Genomic DNA, 18,305 nt, shown 5'->3' on the forward strand with positions numbered 1-18,305 from the left:
GAATGTAAAGACGGTACTTCCATGAGATGAAGCGTGTAACGGTGCGTTAAAATGCTTATAATGGAAAATACTCGTCAGCAGGCTGCAGCGGTCATGCTTTAAATTACTTGCAAAGGAACCATAAAGATCCTGATGTAGTTTATTGTGCTATAAAACCTATTAGAGGTAACATTAACCAGGAATTCTAAAATTGGAATGCAGAAGAGGTTTGTCAATAAAAAGTAGGTAAATCTCTTTCAAAAAAACAAAACACGTGAATAGTATCTAGTTTTTACTCTGAAAAAAGAAACAAAATCTGATCCGTGAAGAGGAATGGGGTATTTTGGTGCATTATGTAAACATCTCATAAAATTCTCAGCAGGTAGAAATTGGAATATGCTTAATATACCTATGGGAGGTGAGTGAGGTTTATGATCCTTTTCTGTTCAGAATGCTCTAGAGCCGCTTGATTATCAGTATGGCTAAGCCTTGGCAATTTGGGATACTTACCCAGGTATATACAATCCGTGATGTTACCTGGGTGTTTTTGGGTCCCTTTTTACAAGTTATCATAGTGGTGATACATTTTTTCTGAAACTTTTTTTTCCCCCACTTTTTTCTTTCCAGGATTTTTGCTTTTCAAAGACTATTGCATGAATGAGATTGACGAAGCTGTCCCTCAACTGAAGTTTTATGAAGAGGTAAGCGGCGGTGATGGGGTTTCGGGGCTGGGGGGGCGAGGCTGAGGAAGGCTGTCCTCGGGCGGGGGTGCTGGGGGGGGAGAGGCGTGCAAGGGTGCGCGTTGTTGTGAGTCATTTCAGCTTCGTACCGGAGTGGTCGATGCGTAAGACGCAATATTTTATGTAGTAACGTTTGCATCTCAAAGGGACAAAACTATCATTTTAAACATGTTCAGGAGACTTTTAAAAATAGCAGTGTAACTATTTAATCAAGTTGGTAATTCGGTACAGTATTCGTACAGCGTATGTTATGAGAGTAGCGTAGATGATTTTTTTTGCCCTCTTCCTGGGCAAATACTTAAGATTTAGAAAATGGAGTATTTGTAGGAAAAATCTACTTAGCTCAACTTCTAACAGTGCTTTTATTTGCATATGCTAAAATGGTGTCTTTTTATCAAACACAAGCTAACAAAGCCTTTTAAAAGCTACTGTTACAGTTTTTGTCCTTCAAGAGTTAAGTATGTTTCGTTTTAAGGCACAATATGTTGAAAACAAAACAATGGAAGAAAGGTACCTGAGCAGCCACGTAACCAAATGTTCATTCACAGCACTAATGTGTCAAAAGATAACTTGGAAAGTGCTGAGAGAACGATGGAAAGGGGAAGAATGCTAAGAAAGGCTAAAATATCTTTAGGTTTATTAATGTTTTTTATCATAAGGTATGCTCTTTGACTGTGGTTCATTTCAAATATTCCTAAGAAATGAGTTGAAATGAGGTTCATTTCAGTCTCTACTTGTTAAATATCTCTGATACCTTAAGTTAAGCCAGGAATGTTCTTGAGAAATAGGATAAGCTTTTGTTCTTCACTTGTGAAGGTGATAAATCTTAGTTGTGCTACAAAACAAAGATGAAGTTAAAGTAAGTAACATTTGCCAGCTCTCAGTGGAATTACAACAGTGGATTCCTTCTTTCAAAAAGACCTGAAAGCAAAACCAGTGCTTTTTATTATTATAGCTGACGTGGGACATGGATTCATATCTATTGCACATAGCGAAGATTTTCGTTAAAGGCAGAAAGCCTAAAATAAGCAAACTTGTCTTACACTGTCCCAAAGAGCAAAAGCGGAAAACGGAGCGTGGCTCCCCCTGCACTTTGCTTGTTTGTCCCTGGCACGGATGTCCCTGGCATCACAGCCAGCTCCTGGCTCGGCTCCGCGTCCTCCGCCGGCGGAATCGGCGTGTCTGGTCCTCTGCCTCCCTGAGGCTTTCCCCATGCCCTCCGCGCTTCGGTGAGGTGCCAAACCCTGCGCCGTCCGTCCCGGGCACCTCTTTGTGGCACGCACCCAGGCAGAGAACGATGCCCTCTTGTCTGTAGCTGATTTTGAGCAGCTGCCTGGGCTTGCGGAAAAGGGGGTGCAACTGAAGCTACCGGTGTTTGGACCGCACTCTCAAATGCTTCGTGCCTTTCTCTAACACCCTTTTACCGGTAGAAAAGACGACAGGGTACAGCTGTCCACGGCGTTGCGCGAGGGACGTAAGGACAGCTGAGGCTGTGCTAGCTGCTGAGATTTCTTGGGCTGCAGGAAAGCCCTGTCAAACGCTGCAGGGGGTAGGGGGTCCTCCGGAGAGGGATACGAGAGGTGGCTCTAGGTCGGTAAGTCAGTCGTGCTCCGTCGTCACGAGATAATCCACGAAGGAACTAACAGACGTCGTGCCCAAGGCAGGCACGCGTCCAGAAGGATTAATATTTGAGACGAGTGTGGGTGGAGCGCGTCGTGTCCTTCGGCAGCCCCCCTTGCCGAGAGGGCTCCGTCAGCGCTTCGGCAAGGACCGCTCGGGAAACGCGATGAGTCTTATCGCTCCATTCACTCCTTGTTATATTTGTGACACTCTAAATATAAAACTGTAGTTAATCCTATCATAGGTGCTGGTTTTGGTTAAAACATGCACACGTGCTTTTAAAAGGCAGCCTGTATTGCTCAGTATTAATTAGAAATGCTGCCTGAGGTAACCTTCTGTCTGGATTACTCTTTATGCTGGTGGTTTAAAATTTTTCTTGCTAGTGGGCTAACAGCACAAAATAGGCTAAGCTGGTTATCAGTTTGGAGATAAATCCTTAGCAATATACAGTTCCCCCACTCAAATTAGATACTCGCTGTCAATAAAGAAGAATCTTTCTATCGTTTTCATCTTTTTATATACTGAAGATATCGCTGTCATAGGTAATCAAAAAGGCATGTTGTAACAGATTGTTTAGCAAGATATTTTTAGCTGCCTCTTTATCTCTGAAACAATTTGAAGTTGTATTTTTAGGTTATTAGCAAAGTGTCGCCTAAAAAGAATTTAAATGCTTTGTCATGTACTTTTCGAAAAATCCCATTAAAGATATTTAAAGAGAGGTTCGTTGCATTTTCTTCTGTGACATACCAGATTCAGAAGCTTTTCTTTTTTATATATATTTGGTTTACTTACTGCATTTATGTAGAATAATTTGAGTACATTGCTACATTAAAAATGGCTTGATGTAGAAGGGCTCCGTACTCCAGGGATTTCATATTTCTGCAGCTTAAGTCACGATCAAGCATTTAACTGGATGAGTGATTCATCCAGATCGGTTTCAAAAAAAAAAAAAAAAAGGGAAAAAAAGAAAAAAAAGAAAAAGAAAAAAAAGAAAAAGAACTTCTAGGTGCTTTAAAACTAATGCATTCTGATTTCGGTTTTTGAAAAGAGACTTTGTCAGACACTTTTATTGAGGTGAGCTGAAGTGTGCCAGGGAAGCGAGGCGATAGGCGATGTCGCGGTGCGTTGCGGCTGGGTCAGGAGCGGTGCTGAGGAAGCTGCTGCCGGCAGAGACAGGTCACGTTTATAGGTGGTGACGCTGCTGCTCGCTGTGTTTTTTTGGCAAGGTACGGTAATGTTCTGTTTAATAAACGTGTAAAGTTAGCTGCTGTTAGGTCAGGCACGCCTGTTAAATGCGGTCGGAGCGGAGGCATCTCATCGCGTCACCGGTGCGATGAGCGGGGCCGGGCGGCGCGTGGGGAGGGCGTTCTGCCGGCCTGGGGGGAGCAGGCTGGGCGGCCCGGGAGCGTATCGGGGGGACTTCTGTCACCTGCTGCTATTTTCTTCAAACCTTTACAGGACAAAGGCACTTTGCGTGGTTAAAAAGCCCGCTGAAAGGGTGGCAGTGACACCGACCTGGTGCCAGGGTGGCTGTGGGGGGCTGCTGCAAGAGACCCCTCCGCTTCGGGTGCGGAGTTAGGTGGTGTAAAAAAAGAGATACCGAAGGGCAGGAGGTTGCATTCAAGTGCGACAGTATGATATGCATCAGGCTTTCTCCTGCACTTCCAATTATGTTGCAGCATTGCGTTAATTAAAAAATGTTTCTTTGGCAAAGATGTTTTGAATCATTTTAATTATAGATTGGTACCAAGGGGGAAGTAGTCACAGATGGCAAATGGTGGTGGAACTTGTTGCCTTATCATAGTCAGCAAACAAGAGGACTACAGCTAGAAAAATACGAGTTTAATTATGGTGTTGCCCCTTCAGAGATAGGTTGGTCTGGGTTTGTCACGTGGAGACCTGTTCAAGAGCTGTCAGGTGCAGCTCATCCTGTAAAAGGAGCAGCCTCTGAGTGAAAGAAAGAAAAAAAAAAAAAAGTCTTGTGAAATATTGTCAAAACACATGTTGTTAAAATCTTTGCTTTTAAAAGTCCTCAGCAACGTGCTTTCTGTTAGCCCTGGTGCTGCTCTTGGCTGGCAGGAGCCGCGCTGTTTGTTCCTGGAGGCCCAGCGGGTATGGTCCTCCTGCCTCCGGAGGAGATGCTCTGGGACATCGTTTGCGCAGGGTTTATTCTGTAGGCTGAAAGTACAGACAGCTCTGATACGGCCTGTTCCTTCTCTAACAGGCGCTGAATGAAATCCAGCCGAGTCTTACTCTGCTTTGGTGTTCCTGAGTCGGTGCAGGGATCCAGAGCAAGTCTGCCCACTGTACGTTCCTGTGGGCCTGGGACCTCATGGGCTGATGCTGGGGAGGTCCAGCAAGTCAGAGCTAAGACTTTTCCTGAGAGATCTTGTATGTTTTTTTACATTCTGTCAGTCCTGCAGGAAGAACTGTTTCCCTAAATACGCTCTAAAGGACCCTTGGACTTGGTGAGGTTTTTTTTCTGGAAGTGATTTTCTGGTTTTGTTCTGTAAATTAACCACACGGGATGGCTGTTGCTTCACCTGGAACACGCTGACCTCCTATACCACACCTGAAGAAACTTGATACGTTTTGTGAAACGGTCTTTCTAGCCACCTTTAGGGTTCCAATTCAACACGTAGCTGAACTACGTGAACTTTTTGAAATGTACTTTATGTTCGCTCTTGGACGTCTGTACTTAGCGTGCTGTGATGGCCCCTGGGCAGGGTGCTCGGGCGCTGCGCTGGCAGCCGCGGGCTGGCGCTGCCGGTGGTTGTGCTCCCTGTACGAATACAACAGCTCTTCTGCTAGCCCCGGCAGCTTGGAAAAGGCACGTTTTGGTGTGCTGTGGGTAGTCCAGAGCATCGAGTGAAATAATCTGAGAAGGAAGCGAGGTCAGTGCTCTCCCCCCGCCAGCTGAGCGGGGGGAAGAAGACCTTCGGAAGCGTTGCTGTGCGTGTTTGCTCGTCTCGCTCTCCTCGCAGGGTCCAGTCCTCCCGCAGCTAGCTTCTGACTGCCCTGCGCAGATCCTGGCAAGTGGTAGATGGAAAACACGCTGCTTCAGCTCAGTCCTCTTCACATTTCAGAATACAAAGCTCTGTAGCAATTTTAAGCAAATCAGTTTCCTTGCATAAAAATTCTAAGATAGGCGGGAAATGTAAAGTCAGCTGTAACTATGGTACTGCAGGTGGTTTTTCTTTAAGTCTTAAGAAAATAATAAAGTAAAATAAAACTTCAGCCAAAGTCTTGTTTTTACCAAGTGAGGGAAAAATCATTAGAAATGTGCTCATCTAATGGATCCTTCTCTCCTGTATTGCAGATAAAAGAATACGAGAAACTGGATTCTGAGGATGAGCGTCTGACCCGAAGTCGGCAGATTTACGACATGTACATAATGAAGGAGCTGCTGTCCTGTTCGCATGTGTGTACCACCCAGATTTCACACTGCTCTCTGCCTTACTTGAGTAGCTTAGCAGCAGTGATAGTTCAAAATAACTGCTATTTCATTCAGAGAACAATTAAGACTATTGCTGAAGGAATTGTTACTACAGATACTTGTGGTGCTGTGGATTTCCGTTTGAAGTCCGTGGGACTGGGTTTGGCTGAATTCAGTGTGCTTTTTTTTTTTTTTTTTTTTTTTATTTCAGTAATGAGGTGTAAAGATTGGTGGTGTGTGCCAATTTTTGTTAAACTTGGTGGCATGCGAAGGAAATATGTGGAGATTTATCTGTTTTATATTTCTTTGAACTAAATCTCTACTTTAAAATATGAGTGCTGTGTATACATATATGCACGCGTATAGATAGATTGACCAGCCCCCTCCAACCCAGCAACAACCCTGCCCCCAAAAACGCAAAGAAGTGTGAGCTGCCAGGGGCTCTGCGGGACAGTTTGGATGCTGAGCTTTGGTATCCCTGAAAGCTCAGGGTAAAGTCTGAGATTTTGTCTCAAACTGTCACACAAAGATTTTTTTTATTATTATTATTTGTTTGGTCATAAAGCAGACTTCCATACTAGAGACAGTACACTTTTTAGCTGCAGTACGGTAAGTGGAAGGCATGGTGCTGTGTTGTGACAGATGCAGCTTTGTTAAAGTCAGTGAAAACACAGGTTTCCTCCAGCTGAAGTTTTGGCCTGTTGATCTGTATTTAACGGTTTCATTTGCTCTTATTTTAAAGAAAAATTTGCAGTATGTTTTACCCTAGCGGTATGGTTCTTTGGATGAAGGGTTTAAGCCATTTTTTTGTTAAGCGTGCGTTATTGGCTCTGCAGTGGTAAAAAGTCCATGTCAACTGCTGTATCTGGAGCTGTCCCTGTGTATGGGATTCGTCATGAATTGGTTAAAGGAGCATCATCTAGCCCATTTATCTTCACCTTCCTCCTCCTCATCTTCCCCTTTCCTGCCTTCCAGCTTTAGAATAATTGTTTTACTGGATCATTCTGTGTGTTTCACGATAATATACTTGGAAGAAGCTATATTGCGTTCATTCTGAAGTATGTGTATTTTTTATATGGTTCAAGAACAACAGTGCTGTAGACCTGAAATGAAACTTCTTACGTTTCCAACTGTTTGAAATCTTTCTTTTTCTTTTTCAAAAGCCTTTCTCAAAGCAAGCTGTAGATCATGTACAAACACATTTAGCCAAGAAACAAGTGCCAGCCAGCCTTTTTCAGGTGAGGTTAAGACAGTCTGAACGCTCAAGTTTTCTTCACTTATTTGACAGTAAGTGACTTTGTACATACTATTTAAGGAGACAGAATAAAATGGTACTGGTAAATATTCTTCACTGTAATAGTGATATTAGAATGCTTTTCTAAGTCAAATAAAAATTACAAATTACTATTCTAATCTAAAATATTTTTAAGCATGTTTACGAAAGCAGACTATTCCTTGGTGTATGTGCAGAATAGTTTTTAAATTTATGTAATTTAAGCCATTAAATGATTTAGAGTAAATCACTGTACATCAGGAAGATACACATCCTGTCAGGATAAAGCAAATTGCATAGTGGAGAAATTGCCTTAATGTTTCAGTAATGTGAAATCTTTGAAAACATTTTTCCTTTTTGTTCAATTTTAAGGTATACTAATTCCTAGCTGATGATGGTGAGGAATTAAGCATTTTTACCATTTTACATGTCTCTCCACAAGACAAAACCCCATCAAAAAACTGCTTTTCTAAACAGGAGTTTCTGCACCATTCAAATTGTCGTGCTTTTTTTAAACTTTCTAAAATTCTGAATTGTTAAAAGAAAGTACGGGATTTGCATATCCTCCATTTGAATATAAATATAAATGGTATCCTGGCTCATTTGCGAAATGATACATCTTTTATGGTTTTATTTACTTTAGAAAATAAAGAAACAAGAGGTGAAGTATTTCTTGTATTGTTATAGCTCTAATACACATTGATACAAGACAAGAAATTCAGAATTATGCTGACTTTCATAGCTAGGTGCATTAAACCAGTGTGGTTTTGCACATAATGAACCTCATCAGTCACGGGAGTGTTTATAAGCTTAAATGTCTTTGATGTAAATCTTACATATTTTTATATACTGCAAAAATGTGAAGGCTGCCCCTGCTGATTTTTTTTACTGCTCAGTGAACTGTTTTTAATGTTGCAATTAGGTGAACTGACAAATTGATAACTACATTGCTTGGGTTATATCTCACCGCTAATTGGGTTGGGATTTGAGATCGCTGCATGCCATCACACATCAAGAGAAGTGTTTCTCTAGAAAAAGTCACTTGTGAATTGAAGGTGCTGGTTTCTTAGTAAGGACAGAGAGGAGAGAAGCACCAAAAAGCTGAAACGTGGCAGCAGCGCTGGGAAGTCATGCTCCACAGGAGTGACCATCTATTGTGTTTAAATATAATTGAAAAAAGAACTGTGCTGTGATTGTTTCGCCAAACTTCTTGTCCACAGACAGGTGCTTTACACAGGCTGCATACAGCCCCCCCAAGGCAAACATTTAAGGTTTTCTAGCTCATGAAAATATTTTATGTTTGACTTCAGGGCACCTGCTCAGATGCCAAAAGCTAAATGAAGCTTAAATGTTTCATTGAGCCTTCTTCAAGGAAAACACAGTAAATGCTGTAGTTCTGTAGGGCCAATGTGAGTTATATGTAATGGGTAGTATTGCATCATCAGTTTATTGTATGCTTAAATACTAACTGTGTTTCTTAACCCTTTTTAGCCATATATAGAAGAAATTTGTGATAGTCTCCGAGGAAAAATATTTCAAAAATTTATGGAAAGGTATGAGCATGACATACTATCCGGACTTTCTACCTAATGTAGCAGGAAGCCAGGTCCCTTAAGTATTGCTGTAAAATAAGGCTAAAAAAGTTTAATAAACTTCCATTTAATGAATAGTCTATCATCAGCAAGCTTCTGCAAATGTCTAGCTTTGTTGTATATCGTGATTAATGTCAGGATGTATGCGTGGAAAAATTGTAAAGATGATAGATTTTTCTGTTGCTCCGTGTAGCAGTAATAATAGTTTGCAGTTTGATCTTAAAGGTTTAAAAATGCAGAACTGTGTTGTTGTGGGATGTTCTTGTGAGTAACCATCTCTGGCGTGTGACTGAAAGACCCAGTCATTCTGGTTTGTGTCTGGACACCTTGCAATTAAGCAGAAAAGGTCTAGTAAAGAATACAAGGCGTAGACCTGGTTCAGCTGAGCAGCCCTCTTAACCTTAACGGAACTGCTCTTGTGTGCACGGTCTGTGAAGTATGGCTCTCATCCAGCGAGAGCCAAATATACGGTATAAAATGGTATATAAAGGTGGTATTCTGCAGTCAAACTGAAATAATTGTAAAAATTATTATTAAATGTAAAATTGCCTCCATAGAACTATTATTTCTTACTCTGAAAATAAATACTTAATTATTTATGTAGAAATGAGAAACTATTTTTTTGGCAACAGCTTGTGGTATTATTGATGTTTTTCCTATTTTAAGATAAAATGAGTTTAAAATGTTCCTTGGGGTATACAGAGGTTCATTAACATAAATCGAGCTGCCTCTGTTTTCTTATAATTATCTTTCTCTTTATGTAATTTAAATGTTTGTTAGTTCCAAACTTAGTTGATTTTAAAAATTAAAAACCATCTGAAAGAGAGATGTGAGGACATACTGAGCACTTACAATTACAGGGATAAGGTTATCTGAAACCTTTCTCTGATAAGGATGTAAAATATGAAGTGTGCACTGCCTAGTAATTGTTTTTCTTGGTGGGGGTAAGGTTACAATTGTTTGAAAGGAAGGCTATCATTTACTAAATATCGCAACATGCCCTAGAGCAAACTTTGTTTTAAATATCAGAGTCTTGATGTTTTCTGTAATACTTTACAGAATAGTCTCAGACAACTTTTAAACTTTTTTTCTACAGTGACAAGTTTACTAGATTTTGTCAATGGAAAAACGTAGAACTAAATATTCATGTAAGTACTTACAAGTATATTTATCTTGTCAAAGGCTGATACAGGAAAGAAAATGTTCAGTTTTGAATACTGCTTCTGAAAAGGCCTTATTAAGGAGCACGGTGAATGTTACTGATCTGCTCTTCTATTCTTAGACGTACAGTTCTAACGATTCCTTTCTGGACGTCCCTTCTGTCTGCCTCGAGTTAATAGCTTTTTGATTTTTATAATAGCTGAAAAGAAACCGCGCTGCCAGAATTGCTGCTCTTTAGCAGCCCCGGACACCGTCTGTCTCCTTTTTCCCACTACGGTTCTGACGTTGTCCCCAGCACCCCTTACCTCGGCCTCCGCTTTTGTCCCTCTGCACTGCTCTTTTACAACTTTGCCTGTAAAAACGGCCCTCCTCTTCTGCAGGGCCTGTTATGAATGAGACTGCCAGTCTTCGGCAGCGACAGTCTCATTCGTCCTGTTTGTACTTCGGACTGTAGTGCTTGCAAGTATGTTGAAATATAAACCGTAAGGGGCTCCTTTTCCAAAACAATAAATGCTATATGAATTACAGTAGTTAAGTATATTAACGCATTAATGGATTATTTAGATGTTTTTACAGTAAGTTTTTTAGTACTGAAAAATGAAGTCTGGTTTTGTTTTGTTTTGTTTTTTGCATTCACAGCTGACCATGAATGATTTTAGTGTACATAGAATAATAGGAAGAGGGGGATTTGGTGAAGTGTATGGTTGCAGAAAAGCAGACACTGGAAAAATGTGAGTATATACACACTTTATTTTAGAGGTAACTGTAAACTCTGAACTAGTAAGGAAATCCTTCCAGTCATCTCTTACAAAATCACTGAAAAGCAGTGTCGCATTACTGTATAGTTCTTTGTAATTAAATTTCATCCCAAGAGGTTCTGATTTCTGGATCATCTTTAAGCTTAGTTTGATATTTGATCCTGTTATGTGCCATGCAGTGGGGCTTCAGTCTAGCAGAGCTCTTAAGCACATCCTTCATTTAAACGGTCTTGTCAAAATTAATGGAGACTGCACATGTGTTTAAAATTAAGTATGTGCTTAAACGATTTCCTGGATCAGAGCCTGACGGTGCAGAACGATGTTCTTGTGGAAGCCTGGTGAGACGTTACCTCTCATCTGCTGAAGGTTGCTCTTCTCGCAACAAACTGCATCACGTAGCTGGTGCTGACGTAGGGTTGGAGGATGACATGGGAATATGGCCTCAGTGTGTTCAATCTGTAGGGTCGTACCTGAATATGGTACTCCAGATTTGTGTAGTTGCATACGTTTCTGCCCTGATGAGCACGTTTCACTGGCGAAAGCAGTGATCCTTGCTTACGTTTGGAAGAATATAGTTCCCGTGTTGAAATTCTGTTTAACAGAGCTCTCAGTGGGAACTCCAAGATCAATCTGTGTGTTTTTTTCTTTTTCTGGACTTACCATTCACACACTTCTCCTAATCAACAGATTTCAATCTCTAGGCATAACTGTCCCATTATGTCCTGTTTTGAACATCTGGGCATTGATTTAAAAAATCGTTCTCAATACCTATCTATTTATTTATTTACACTCCACCTTATTTACACTTCCCCCCCGCTTTCATCTTGCTTTTCTCCTAACAGTTTTAGTCCAGGGACCGTCCTTACACATTTCTCTTCTAAGTAAGCATGGCGTGTTTGAAGTGCCAAGTCTCTGCGATTACAGCTGGCTTCACTGGCAATTGTGTGTGCTTGGCATCCTCGATAATAATAAACTTTTGAGCTATTAACAAGTGGAAGACATCTTAATGTTGTTATCATGCTCGGTATTTTTGCAGTGACCTCAAGTGTTTATATTAATACTGTTACTAACAATACTGTCTTTATTCTTGCTTTGGTACTTTTTTTGTCCATGTACAATTCATTAATTTGTCCGTGTACAAAAATAAACATTTTATTTAGCTTGAGCCACGCTAAGCAGGTGTCCGCCCTGAAGAGGTAGTTCTCAGATTCCCAGACATTTTCATGTCTGAGTTTTGCTCTGGCAGGAGGTGGATAAACCTTGGGACTAGCAAGGGAGGCAAAGGACAGTTTTTATCAGGTATAAATAGAGTAAAGGGAAGTGAAATGTGGGAAAACCAACCTTTTCCAGATTTGAAGCCAAACTTTAGATTAGGCTCAGTTTCTGGGTAGAGGTTTGGTTTAGTTCTTTCTTAATCCAAACCTGTTTACCCATCCCTAATCCAGATCCCGTCCACTCTAGATGGCTGCCTCTGCTGCACTTACTGCCTGCAAGGAGCTTGGGAAGCCACCCCTCCAAGGTAAATGCCATCGGTGTTTCACTAACCCACAAAGATACACCTGAGGCTTCTTTCACATCACCTCCTTCAAGGACATCTAAATAGGGGCCAGAAGTACAAGGCAGAAAGCAGTCCGAAGGGGGAGGGATAGCAGTGCTTTTTGAGCACGTAACTCAGTAGAAGAGTGAGATACTTGATGTCGATCAGCCTTAAGCGGCCCCAGTCATTCGCTTTGATCAGTCATGTCAAAGCATAAATAAAGGGTAGCGTGTGAAATGTTATTTATAGTCATCGTTTACAGACTTCTCAGCAAGAGCACGTGCTGTGAATATATTCCTTGTTTTGGAAACTTAAAATTCCAGTGTGTTCACGCTCGCTCTTCCCCCACTCAAACACATGCATGGCAAGGAATGACGTGGCTTTTTTAGGGAGCGCAAAGCGAGGGTGATACGAGGCCCTGTTTCTGTACAGAGCTGTCACAGCGTAGGCAGTTGATTAGCATTGATGCAGTGCTGTAACATGGTGTTTTCCTGAGCGTATTTTAAAACGAATGGCCTAAAAATCCATGGCTGCCCACGTCTAGAAATCTTGTGTGGAGGAACACACGTGTCCTTCTCGGCTGTTCTCTAATAGTAGGCTCACCTAACGTCTTGAAAGAATATCCACAGACTGTATTATATGCTACTCTTGTTTGATGGTTGTTAGGGTAACGTTCTTTTTTGAGCAAAATTCTATTAATTTGTGTAATACAGATGATAGAAGATTAAAAAAGCTTTCTTGTGTGTATCTGATTTTTCTTTGAGTAGAAAGAAAACTTAAAACAAACAAACAAACAAAAAACTCAGCGTGTGTTCAAGATATTACTTTCCTGGTAAGGTTGAAACTGTTAGAATTAAATGGAACCGTAATAGGGTCTCTGTTATTTAATTCATACTGAAAATTCTTGCTTGTAGATACTGAAAAATGGATGTATGATATGTAATTCCTGTATCACTATGGTTGTTTGGACACAGAATTATTTGTTAAAGCACATTTCTCTGTTAGGAGGCTTCTGTTGAAATTGCTTAATTCTGTGAGATTTTGGAGATTTTCTTGTTTAGTCATATAATGATGTTTTTAGTACCAGATTTAAGTCTTTAAAGAGTTTGCTTACAGGATACTGTAAATACGCATGGCATAACTGCTAGTGAATAATAGTATAGGAGGAAATTTTTTCTGGTGCTTTTTCTAAACAGTTAATATTTTCAGGTATGCAATGAAATGTTTAGATAAGAAGAGAATCAAGATGAAGCAAGGAGAAACATTAGCCTTAAATGAAAGAATTATGCTGTCTCTTGTCAGTACAGGAGTAAGTATCATCGTTTTGTTATTCTTTGGTGGTTGTGGGTTTTTTGGTGTTTTTTGTTTTGTTTTGTTTTGTTTTTTTCATACATATAATATAACAGCTTTTATAGGTAATACATATTCCATCAATTCAGTTGTGTGACATGCAAAAGTTAAACCCCCCTGGAGCCTTCCCCCTGATGCTAGCAATGTGTCTGGAATAAGAATGGAAAAGCAAGCTTGCTTTTCAGTTTGGGTACTTACAGAAATGAGCATCTCAGCTAAAGAGGCTTGAGGAGGTTCCCATTTCTTAGGTAATTCATCCTGTCTCTCTCTCCCCGCCCCCTTCTGATTTTTTAAACATTCCTTTTTCAAGTATGTATGTTTGAAACTTTTCAAAAACATTATTCTGTCTTGTAAAAAATTTTCCTTTTCTGCTACAGATACATAGTACTTTTGCAGAATATAAGATGCTATTTCAGGAAAAAAGCTTCAGTTACATGTTCGTCCTCCTTTTCCTGTAACTCTGATAATAACCTTATCCAATTTTTCCTTTTTTTTTTAATGTACTTTAGCTGAGTACCTGTCAAGGAGTACCAAGTAAATCTGCCCATCTAGCATACAAGTCTCTTTAAAGTTAGAAGTATCACTAATGTGCATAAAAAAGCAACCCAACTGGCGTTGGTCTCACCAGACCATGTCTTGCGACCTGCAGAAGAGAAGTTCGGCAGTGGCTGCAGCATGTTGTGCTCAGACAGCTTCAGAGCAGGCTTTGAAGTGCCAGAGCCTGCTGAGTACACTGGCCTCATTAAACAAAACTTGAAATCAGCTCGTATCACCATGGTTACAGGTGATGCTGGTAAAAAGGTTAATTTTTCCTCATGACTGTTGTGGTGTATGAATTAAATATTCCGTTTGCAGCTCAGTGTAAACTCATACTCTTTTCCCAGCCCAGTTAAAGCACGAGAAAGAATTGCGTGTGATTTTGCTCTAGGCTTGTACAACGGGTGTGCAAATAGCATCATATCTGCAGTGCAGGAGGATTACTGCTTTGGCTTACAAGATGGCAGAGAGCAAATACTGTGCTGTACTCTGAGACAAGATCTGTATCTTGCAGAGACTAGGTAAATCCTGGTTTTGGTTCTGCATTACCCAGGTGGGTTAGTAAATACTGATTTCTTTGTAAAAAAATCTCACTTGTGATGCATGTAGCATCGTTTTGTCCTGTAAGTGCTCGCGCAGCACCCTGGCTGTCTTCTGTTGTTCAGGGAACCCATCAGTCCGATGGGGCTGTCTTCTGCCCGCAGATAGTCTGGGGCTTTGCACCGCATTGCGTGTAGGCGCAGCGGCAGGAGAGCTGCCCGTGCTGTGGCGGCCCTTGTCTTCCGCAAACTTGGCTTTAAATAACGGAGATGTGTTTTTCAGGGCTTAGATAGAAGTACAGAGCTATAACTGCTAAACAGTGCCCTTTTATTGTCACGTGAATGCATTGTGAAGCAGACAACGCGTGGTACTTCTCAGCCTCGCGGTAGGCATGGGAGGTGCTCTCTTGTGCAGACTGACAGAACGGGAAAGCTGATTGCAGTTTTGGCCCTAGAAGATTAGCTTTTGAACTTTTCTTGCTACCCATCAGATCATTTTCCTGCTGTTAGAAATATCCTGGTCAGGCAAATCCTAAACTGGAAATTAGGGAAGCTACTCATCAAGGTGTTACCGAAAGGTTTAACTTTTTCCTCGTTGCAAAGCTCCAAAGGAAGGACGAGATATTTCTTCTTGTGCCTTTCATTGGAAACTCCCCCCGGCTCAGCCTTTCTCTGGAGAAACGCAAGCGTGCGCTGAAGTTAAAAGTCAGTGCACTTCCTTTAACACAGAATTGCATTCACATTTGGCTGGAACATAAAGATAGACAAAGGACTGGAAAGTATTTCTTTGTTCTTTTATCTGCCAAATTAACGATTGGGATTTATCGGTTAGACTTTTTAATGAAGTTAACTGTTTTCACCAAAGATAAGTTGTGGCTTGTCCAGAAGTGTCAGGAGTCTTGAGAGCCAGCGGGGTGAAGTTCTGTAGTGGGGACTAGACAAGAAATCTAGGCAAATTAGTAATAATTGTCCTATTAACTTCAATCTGTGATTCTGTTGCTCCAGTACTGAATGTGAATTTTCATGTCTAGCGATTCAAAAAGAAAATTGTTCACGAGGCTGCTAATGGAGCGCACAGCTAGTCATTTAGCAACAGAAAAGCAAGACAAACCATTTGGGTTTTTCTGTTAAGAATTATCAGCTCGTTAGAGTGTAACTTCTTTAGATTCTCAGAAATTTGAAAGAGAGTTTGAAAAGAGAGATTTTGTGCAAAATGCTACCCATTCAGGTTGGATACACCTGCTGGTGCAAGAGATACTGGAGCGTTTTGAATATGCAGAATTAAGTAGGTTTGAAAATGGTAGAATAAGATAATTCATTTCATTCCTGAATATAAGCTGTTAGGTTTGAATGGCGCGTGCCTTCCCCAATGACAGGATTTATGTGCTGCCCGGAACGAAATGGAACTGGGAAGTTCATCGTAGTACGATTAGTCATTTAACTGGGAATCCAGATGTCTCTGCAAAATACATAATAACAGCTGTGCAGATTACACATACGTTTGTGTAATCATTTTTGTTAATCCACCTAAAATTTTGGCATTCACAACTACTTCTTGAATAGGGAGCTCCCAAATTTGAGTACATCGTGGCCGTGATGTGAGAGTAGCTTTTCAGGGTAACATTTCGAATCAGCACAGCTCAACAGTACGACAGCCACCCCTCCAGAGCACAGGGAACTGCTCGGGCTAACGTGGGCTCTGCGTTACTCGGGTCCTCCGTTGGTGCGTGTGCCTTGTCACTGACGGCTGGTGTAAGATGGACAAACTGCTGCTGAGGTTTGTGTTTCCTTTTCTGCAAGATGCAGGCCCTGTCTTCCTCACCCATAGAGGTGTTCGGTCTGGAGGCTGGAAATGCATTTTGAAATTCTTAGAAGATAGCATAGTAGGGAAAATATTTTACTTTCTGTTAAAAGAAAAAAAAAAATATTTATTTTCTGTAATACCCAGTATTTGCCTAACGTTCAAAACCTGGGACTTTGAAATCACCAAGCACATTGCTGCTGATGGACTGTGTAAAAACAGTCTGCCAAAAGGTGCTGTTTGTGGAAGGAAGCGGTTGTTTAATAAATCTTCTCCCGGCGGGTGGGAGGTGGTCGTTCCGGCAGTCTGTTGCAAGGCCGGGGGCCTTGCGGGGCTGTGGCTCCGCTCTGCTGTCTCTTCTGGTTCTCTCGTTCTGAAAAAACTCGGCAGTTAAGCTGTCTTACTCAGCTCTTTTTGAGATAATTTGACTAAATTTTGGACTTGATGATCGTAGAGGTCTTTTCCAACCTTAATGATTCTATGATTCTAAAGAGTGGATTCAAGGTTCCCTCAAGGGATGATAAACACAAGGTACAGCAAAAGTGGACAGGCTGAACAATGGAACATCTGAGATCAACAATCAAGTATTTTTTTTCTGAGAAGAGCAGGTACTTTGTTGTCAAGTGCACCGAGATTTGTAGGAGTCTTGATTTTGCTCAAAAAATGGAATCTATTCCCAAATCTTGATAGTCACTTGAAGGAACATCTGTGGGAATGGCAGATAATAGCTCGGTGTTTCAAGCATTGATTTACACATTTTTCTGAGCAAGACCTGTCAGGACCGAGCTACTCTTTAGTTAAAAATGCTACACAGCTGCTCTACACTGTGAACACGTTTTTCACCTGTTTGCTGCCATTTCTATGGTCATGCTCCAAATCCGGGTGCTTGGGTTACAGGAAAGGGTCAGAATCAAAGTTTTCCTTCTGAAGCTAATTAGTGTGCTAATGTCTTTAAAATATTACATTCCTACAATTTTTTATATTTATTCTAATTTTTTTTCCTTCCACATGATTTATTACCAGAAATTTGTCTTCTACAATTTTTTTGACTTAATCCAGGATTGTTTGGATATAAGGAACTCTTTCCAAACTATTCTTAATTCACACATTGTTGTCATACTGTCGCTTATTTTTTTCAGAGCAGAAACTTGACTGCAACAAAGTATTACTCTCTTGGAAAATTTGCTTTATTGCCTTATGTTTCATTTAAAAAAAATACCTGTGGGATGTTTTTTTATTTTTATGCTGGAAAATACTCTTGCAGTGGTTTTTGTGTCAGAAAAATGTCGCAGTATTACAATTTCTTCTCTGTGTTAAACAGTGAGAGGGTAGTCATTAAATTAGGGAGGCTTACACAAAAATGAATTATGCATCACATTTACACTTGCAGATTTCTTCTCTTTTAAAAAATGAGATCCATAAAAATACAGGCATACTATGTTCTGGTATAGAGACACCCTTTTATTTTTCTGTGTATGGTGTTTAAATTCTAACACTAAATCCTTCTGGGTAATTAGATTGCTCTAAGGCTTTAGGAAGCCTGCTTGGGGACACTTCCGAATGATCCAGTTGATTCAGAAAGTTAAGTTAATAATGCTACTGCAGCTTTTGTTATGTTAAGTGGTAACTACAATAGTCCGCGGTTACGAGCAATACAAAGTTTATAAGGAGAGGTAGTATCTTTTGTTGGATGCCGTATTGCCTTGCCTATAGTATCCTTATTTCTAGGACCATTTAGCAATTAGGCGTTTTTCATGCACCTTTCAAACGCGTGCCTGCCTTCTGCAGAGGTGTATTTGGAATTAGTATTTGCACAGTAAACCATAAAATGCAGTTAGGTGTGAACGTTACTGCAGGATCAGTCCACGTGGCGTGGGAGTCATTTGGGATTACAGTCGAGTGTATAAAGCTTTATATTTCAACCTTGCGTGGTTTTGCCTTGCGGAAGGATGAAGCGCCTCGAACCATCCCGGCCGGTGAGG

The 18,305-nt window shown here is 40.7% G+C and overlaps 1 protein-coding gene across 1 annotated transcript in view; it reads left to right on the forward strand.

Annotated features, from left to right (window-relative positions):
• Positions 1–606: 606 nt before the first annotated feature.
• The window catches only part of LOC104079233 (beta-adrenergic receptor kinase 2), a gene marked incomplete at its 5' end in the record, with an annotated part of 34,117 nt that continues 16,418 nt past the window's right edge, over positions 607–18,305 (forward strand). The window contains 7 exons of the mRNA XM_009581197.1: positions 607–680; positions 5,659–5,760; positions 6,939–7,013; positions 8,540–8,601; positions 9,737–9,788; positions 10,441–10,532; positions 13,306–13,405. Coding sequence (XP_009579492.1) covers positions 607–680; positions 5,659–5,760; positions 6,939–7,013; positions 8,540–8,601; positions 9,737–9,788; positions 10,441–10,532; positions 13,306–13,405 — 557 coding nt within the window. The remainder of the gene's footprint in view (positions 681–5,658; positions 5,761–6,938; positions 7,014–8,539; positions 8,602–9,736; positions 9,789–10,440; positions 10,533–13,305; positions 13,406–18,305) is intronic.

This window comes from Fulmarus glacialis, unplaced genomic scaffold (genome assembly GCF_000690835.1).
Source record: "Fulmarus glacialis isolate BGI_N327 unplaced genomic scaffold, ASM69083v1 scaffold24377, whole genome shotgun sequence".
NCBI classification, from domain to species: domain Eukaryota; kingdom Metazoa; phylum Chordata; class Aves; order Procellariiformes; family Procellariidae; genus Fulmarus; species Fulmarus glacialis.